Genomic DNA, 7,458 nt, shown 5'->3' with positions numbered 1-7,458 from the left:
TTTATTGTCACTACCTCCCTGAATTAGGATTGGGTAATTTGCGCGCCTGCTGCCTTCCTTGGATGTGGTAGCCGTTTCTCAGGCTCCCTCTCCGGAATCGAACCCTTATTCCCCGTTACCCGTTGAAACCATGGTAGGCCACTATCCTACCATCGAAAGTTGATAGGGCAGAAATTTGAATGAACCATCGCCAGCGCAAGGCCATGCGATTCGAAAAGTTATTATGAATCATCAAAGAGTCCGAAGACATTGATTTTTTATCTAATAAATACATCTCTTCCAGAAGGTCGAGATTTTAAGCATGTATTAGCTCTAGAATTACCACAGATATCCATGTAGTAAAGGAACTATCAAATAAACGATAACTGATTTAATGAGCCATTCGCAGTTTCACTGTATAAATTGCTTATACTTAGACATGCATGGCTTAATCTTTGAGACAAGCATATGACTACTGGCAGGATCAACCAGATAACTATCTTAAAAGAACAACCCTAGGCGTGCCGGAGCACACCCAGAGTCCTTCGCTGATAGAGCTGATAGAGATACAGAAAGCGAGCTTCTGTGTCGAGCGAGCCCCGGCTCGAGTTATTACACTCTCGTCGCGGTCGCTCCCCATGCCATAGCACTCTTTGAGTTCCTCTAGTTGCTTCCCACTAAACACTGTCCCGGTGTTTCACAGAACAGGTTTAATATCAGCAACCAAAGAGGAGGTTACACTCAGAAAATCACAGTACCGAAGCACCGGCTATTCAATGAGGCATTCCCCCGAATCAGATTTTTTGGTTTGGATTGCCATTGGCTAGTAATCCACCAAATCCTCCGCTGCTCACCCATGGAATCGCTAGATGTCCAGGATGAGACTGTTCAGGCTAGACAGGCGTCTCATGCGCTGCCAGAGGGGAAACCCCAGAGACTTTGCATACGACAAACCCGTCATCACCCATGTCTTGCGCTGTATAGAGACTGAGTACATCTGACGATCCCTCAGCGACTCTCTCCACCGCTCGACGAGGCCATTGAGTTCTTACGAACTATACAAACTTACTCGACTTCTGTCTCCAGACTTCTTTCTGTTTGTCTTCAACTGCTTTCGCATGAAGTACCTCCCACGTCTTTGTTCTGACCCGCCTTTGTATTCTCTACAGACCCACTCACATTTTTAACTAAAATTTAACCCATCTTGTATGCATAAAAATTAATCTCCAGTCGGAATCTTGCCATAAAAACTTGCGGTTTAATGCGCTTCTTCGCAAGTCTTTGGGAAATAAAGAAAAAACCTGGTCCGAAAAAAAAATCTTTGCCCGCCAAAAGGGCGCGCGCGGCCCGCCACACGCGCACTTGTGCATCTGTCTGTAGTCCACCTTCACTACAGTCAAGTAGCTTAATTAATTGGTTTATTATAGTTAGAATTATATTTTATATATAATATATATATTAATCATATAATATTATTGAATAGAATCGAGAATAATACAAAAAACATCCACACATCTAATAGTGCTGTATGGCCTAGCTTTTATCAGATGACTGCAAGATTTATTCAAAACAGTACCATAAACAAGCACAGTCGACGTTTTATAAGAATAATTAGTTGTATTTTTAAATAATCATGTCTTGTATAAGTTAATAAGGGATATTTATTAAAATAAGGAATAATAATATTTATTAAATGAATTTTATCTGTAATAGAATAAGGTAGTATATCATTATCATAATAATAAGTATTTTTACCTAGTCCGAAATGATTTTAATTTTAATAATCTTAAATTACATAATGGTAATGTTATCTTATATTTAAATTATATCTATATTTATTAAAACTCTTTTTATAAATTTATTTATAACAATATCAAATATACCTACAGCATCTGTTAATCATACTACTCATTCATCAATAATTACAGTGCACACTTTTCCACCGAAAATCAAGCTCGGCCTACGTTTTAAGAATGGACACCGCTTTTTACGCATGTTGGAGACTATTGTATTTTACTACACAACTGCGTAAAAAAAATGTCCAACAAAATATAGGCCAACCCATTTTGTAAGTATCCTACGACGGTAGCCTGAAGCTACCTCTGCACAACCGGTACCTACGAAAAACAAAAAGTTTTTCTGCCTTTGGCAGGGAAAGCTTTAACCGCCGAACCACTTCGTTCATATCATTGAATACGTATTGTTACCCTGACTTTCTATCCATATTTAGCCGGACGATGCGGGAAGAAAGCGCTGTGAGGTTTTTTGGCTAGGCTGAAATCTTCAACAAATCAGCCTGGGCTCCTTCGGCTCATGGGGGAGCCCTGGTGGGAACCAGCGCAAACTTTTCCTTTAAACCAACAATCGCACCACAGTGCACAAGGCTAGGCTAGCTATCGTAGACCGAGTGACAGCACGAATTCAGGAAGCACTTTACACGTATTACGATATAGAGATGTCAGAGCCATCGATCAAGTTAAGAACTGCTAAGGACTCAGTAAGTATTAAGAATTTTTGGATGGACTAGTGAAGTAGCGACAACAATATCTAGGATGATAGTTTGTTGTTGTTATTTTTGATAAGTTTAAGAGGTGAATGACTAACAATAAAGAAAACAGTTAGTATCGTCGTTATTTGAGTTGTCTAAGGCAGCTAATCAGACAGCTTCATGTATTGTGGACTTTTATCATGTAATTGGGGAGGATGAGGAGGAAAAGATAGAGGCTTTCACAATGCTAACAGAGGCTTTACAGAGGTTGACATCGGCAACAAATCAATTACACAGCGTTAGCAATGAGCTGACGAATCCTTTGGATGACGAGAAGGAGGTATTACCCTCCTCGCCTGTAAAACCGCCACCAAAGAAGAAGCAGGAACGTGATCCCAACGCTCCAAAGAAGCCATTAACTGTTTTCTTTGCTTACTCTGCGTACGTGCGTCAAGCTTTACGCGAAGAGAGACAGAGAGCAGGATTACCGCCCTTGTCTTCTACTGAAATCACTCAGGAGATTTCCAAAAAATGGAAGGAGCTAAGTGATTCTGAGAAGGATAAGTGGAAGCAGGCCTACACTACTGAACTAGGAAACTATCAGAGGGAAAAGCAGAAGTACTTGGAAGCCAAGAAAAACGGAATCATTCCCGTTTACGACGGCCCAATCTCAGCTCCTGTCCCCATTCCAGATTACTTGCAGACCGGTGTGGATGCATTTGATTCATTGAACGAGAAGAGAGCATACGATGAAGATGGCTCTTCTTCTGACAAGAAGAAGAAGAAGAAGAAGAAGGACAAAAAGAAGGAAAAGAGCAGAAGTAGTGGTAACGACGCCTGAGGTTCTTCTACAACCGTCTATTTCATTACTGGACGTACATCCTGGTTTGATGTGAACTATTTTTATGCTTTTACTAAGTATTTGTTTTTTTTTGTTATCAACTGTGTCTGTTTTCTTATCCGCTAAAGATCCACCAATAGATCAACGTATTATATCTAACTTAGGCGTTTCTGTTAAAACTAAAGGGGCTAAGAAAGCTTTGACTATGTATTAGATAATGTAAACCAGCCTGGACTTGAGGTTGTGCAATTATATGTCTTCTTTGTACTATAATAATAAATACTTCAATTTCTGGTGTAGGGAAGACAGATAGCTCCTGTCCTTTTTAGATACAACTAGGTTTGAAGATTTACGTGGGATGGTTATTCTCACCATTTTTCCAAAAATGATCCACGTATCCTTCAAAAAAATTAGAAGCTTGAAGTGAAATATGGATTTCAAAAGTCAAAAACTGCAAAGTAACGCTAGTAATAAGAGTTCTATAAGGTTTACCGGCAACATAAATAATCTTGCTTAATTTCCTGAATTATCTATTTACATGGTTTTTGTTATAATGCACTACTACATCTTGATATCTTACACAGGCCATTTCTAGTCTCACAATTGGTCTGCAACCATCTCGATCAAGTTAACAGTCTTTTTAGGAGCATCTTCGGGGCGTTTCCACTCCTCAGGGAACTTATGATTACGTGTCTTCTTACGCATGTTTTTAGCAGTTGTATGCCTTGTGTCAAGTGGGATGTCGCTGAGATCATCAGTGGTATTCTTTGCTTCAATAATCAACTTCTTCAGTGTCGTACTCAGATATTTGGCATTCTGTGCGGGCTCTTCATAACGTTCGCTAGACATTTTCAATACGTCAGTTATGTGGTCATAGCGCGTCCTGGCCAACAGACGCAGTTTGTGTAATTCCTTTTCCGATAGTCCCAAATTGGCGGTTTTGACAGATAATACGACTTTCCGAGAGTTTGCATGCTTCTCTCCAATGTAGGTAGTGTAGCGATACGTCACCGGATGCGTTTTGGGGCAAGGTCTGTTATATTCCTGACGGTGCTTAACCAACAATGGCAACTCATATGCTGCAAGCCTGTTGTAGAAACGTTGTTCACGGTGCTGAGAAACTAAAACTTGCGCCTGGGAGGGCAAATCATCAAATCCATAAGGCTCAGCATCAGCAGTGCTTCTCCCATCCCCAATGCCCAGCTCCTTCTCCATTTGACTTGCTGGTGCGTAGTAATATTTTTTAAATTCATTCTCAGAAATACCCAACTCCCCTGCAGAAGGTAATAACGCCCGATATTCTTCTTCTGATGGTTTGTAAAGACCCCCAAGGATTGCCTGACGTTCAAAATGTAATTGTAATAGCTTTTCAGGGCTCAACCCATGCCACTGGCTAGGATATTTGTACAACTCTGTACTGGAGACTTTTGCCTTATTGGAGGCTTTCGCCTTACTGCCGGCAACAACGCCACCGTCCTTAATAAAACATCTCAAAGATGCCTTGAATTGATGAACAAAAGAAGGCCTCATTACACAGATCTGCTAGGGTCCTCCTACGTCTTCCAGATCTTCGATGCTCGTTTAATATCTTGTTTAAAACGAGAGGAACAGCTCTTTAAACTCTGCAAAAGTTTTTTTCAGTTTTAGGAATCAACTTTGAAAAATATAGAGGTTACCCGGAACTACTCTGGAAGCTAAAAAGTGCCTAATGTTCAATACCAACGTTAAAATCGGTGAGTGTAGATAATAATATAGTGAAGAAAGGTGGGGAGAGAGTAAAGAACAGCTCCTAGGCAGCATTCAGAGAGGCATTTCAACGATGTCTAGGAATACGAGAAGAGGTAAAGGTATAAGGGATCAGTCACAACTTGAAGAAGTGACTCCTCCAGCCCCTTCAAAGTTGCTCTATAGTATCTTAAAGACATTGGATCTAACATTTGAGAAGGACATTGGAATGTTAAATGGGAAATATGTGCGGTCGGTACCGGATAAATTGGTGCTGTTGACACTTAAGGAGCAATTGGAGAAGCTGGATCAATCTCTGGTTCAGATTGCCAAGAGTGATCAGGAAGTTGTTGATATCATACGTGAAACGAGAGATAACATACGGAAGAAGAAAGAATTTGAGGATGATAAGAGCAAAGATGGCGGTTTAAGTAGAGGTAAACATGGGTCTGCGGACGTTAAGGATATATCGAGCAAGAATAAGGATACATATGAACTTGGCGGTGTGTCTAGTAGTAGCCCATTTGGTAATGCTGCATACAAGGACTTCGCTTCTAAAGGAAGGGACAAATTTTGTTCTAATGGTGCAGATTATAGTAATCCTTCAAATAGAGAAAGTTTGAGGAAGAAAGTTGGTATGAAGGAGGGCCAAAATGATTATAGTAATGACAGTGGGAGTGGGGTACCGCAGAAAAGACAAACTGTAAGGAAGAGATCATCTAAGTTGACTGAAGACGAAGATGGACAAGAACAATCTCTCTCGGGCTCTAATTCGCCAGCCAACATCAATAAAAGAACTAAAATCGACACTGACCGAATAGAGAATGATCCTAACGTTAAAAACCCTAAATCTGAGTTTGTTGTTTCCCAGACATTACCCGCTGCCGCTATTCAGCTGGGATTGTTCACTGACCAGGGACTCGAAAGTACTGGCGATGAATATTTGAGGAAAAAATATGCTGTGGCCAGTTATCCAGCTACTGATTTGAAAGATTTATTACCTGGTGAACTACCAGACATGGATTTTTCTAGACCGAAGCCAACTAATCAAATTCAATATAATACTTTCTTATCATCTGTGGATAACTTTTTCAGAGAATTCAGTGATGATGATATAAAATTCTTACAGACAAAGTACATCATCCCGCAGTCTTTACAGGTGCAAAAAAAGTATGATCCAGAAGTGACGCCGTATGTTATTCCAAAGTTGGGCCATCTTTATACAGACACATGGCTAAAGGAGGATAATAATCAAAATGTTGCAAATTTATCGCCACCCCCAGTTAGTGATCCCAGCAGCATTTTGCCAAAGAAATCTGCAAACGAAATTAATGACGATATTTTAGACAACGAGAGCGTATCTTGTGGCCCTTTAGTATCAAGGTTACTCTCTGCAATTTTGAAAGATGATGGTAATGAATCCCGGTCAGCTACGAAAGACGAACATATAGAAAATGGTAATCCCACGAGTGGAATTGTACCGGAAGATGACGTTAACTCGAACACGCAAGAAATAAAAAGTGAGACAAACAACAATGCAACCCCTTTACCGGATGGCACCACTAATAGTAATAACAATGCCAATTCCAACAGCATCAGCAATAATAACCTTTTTGACGATATAAAGCTGCCAACCCAAAGTGCATCATCATTACCACAGCAACAAGGGTGGAAGGCTTCTAACGTGAACTTGGATTATACCTCCTTCGAAGAAAGATTGAAAAGAGAACTAAAGTATGTTGGTATTTATATGAGCCTACCAAAGGATGAAAATGGCACAGATGACCCGGATTGGTTAAATGGGAAGGAAGATGATGAAATCAGCGCAGAACTACGCGAGTTACAAAGTGCTTTAAGGCAAGTTACGAAGCGCAATGAGCAACGTAAGGCCATTCTGGTTCCTTTACTTGAGAAGCAGTTAGCCTGGCAGGAATATGTTTCAATATTGGATGATTTGGACAAGCAAGTAGACCAGGCTTATATTAAGCGAATCAGGGTTCCCAAGAACAAAAAAAGAAGCATTCGACAACCAATATTACATCGAATCCTACATCTACATCCCAAGCTGCAATACAAGCTGCACACCAGCAGGCAGCTAACTCGAGCTTAAAATCGTTGCTCGACAAGAGGCAACGCTGGATCTCAAATATAGGACCATTATTTGATAAACCCGAAAAAATGAAACGCATACCTAAAGAAAGTGTCTTTAGAGACTTGGATCAAGATGAAGAGGAGGAGGACGCCGATGTTTTCGGTGGTAATGGAAACAGCAAAGATGAAGAGGACTTGGGTACTGACAGTCTCCAAAAGTGAGAATTGCAGAGAGCTGAGTACGGATATTGTGTAACTATATACAGAGTACAGCAAAGAAGACAAAACAGGTATATATAGTATCCAATGGATAACTGGAAATTAGGGCTTCTAT

General features: G+C 40.4%; 2 protein-coding genes, 1 non-coding gene and 1 further gene across 3 annotated transcripts in view, besides 1 other annotated feature; 2 read left to right on the top strand and 2 right to left on the bottom strand.

The window, feature by feature from the left end:
- The window catches only part of Ecym_4195, a 1,796-nt gene extending 1,322 nt beyond the window's left edge, over positions 1-474 (bottom strand). The window contains exon 1 of the ribosomal RNA XR_002431947.1: positions 1-474. This exon is cut by the window's left edge and continues 1,322 nt beyond it. This is a non-coding gene — a ribosomal RNA (18S ribosomal RNA).
- Positions 1-474: part of a repeat region (rDNA repeat) that runs on past the window's edge.
- Positions 475-2,434: 1,960 nt separating this feature from the next.
- HMO1 (Hmo1p) lies at positions 2,435-3,308 on the top strand (the record flags this gene model as incomplete). The annotated part of the gene is made up of 2 exons (XM_003646038.1): positions 2,435-2,476; positions 2,598-3,308. The coding sequence occupies 2 exons, from the start codon at positions 2,435-2,437 to the stop codon at positions 3,306-3,308; spliced, it is 753 nt and encodes a 250-aa protein (XP_003646086.1).
- A 597-nt stretch (positions 3,309-3,905) lies between these two features.
- Positions 3,906-4,838, bottom strand: RSM24 (mitochondrial 37S ribosomal protein mS35; the record flags this gene model as incomplete). The annotated part of the gene is made up of 1 exon (XM_003646037.1): positions 3,906-4,838. One exon carries the CDS (start codon positions 4,836-4,838, stop codon positions 3,906-3,908), a length of 933 nt encoding a protein of 310 aa, XP_003646085.1.
- Positions 4,839-5,127: 289 nt separating this feature from the next.
- On the top strand, positions 5,128-7,346 carry Ecym_4192 (the record flags this gene model as incomplete).
- Between the last annotated feature and the right edge of the window lie 112 nt (positions 7,347-7,458).

This window comes from Eremothecium cymbalariae, chromosome 4 (assembly GCF_000235365.1).
Source record: "Eremothecium cymbalariae DBVPG#7215 chromosome 4, complete sequence".
In the NCBI taxonomy this organism is placed as follows: Eukaryota; Fungi; Ascomycota; class Saccharomycetes; order Saccharomycetales; family Saccharomycetaceae; genus Eremothecium; species Eremothecium cymbalariae.
This window is presented reverse-complemented; position numbering and strand designations above follow the sequence as displayed.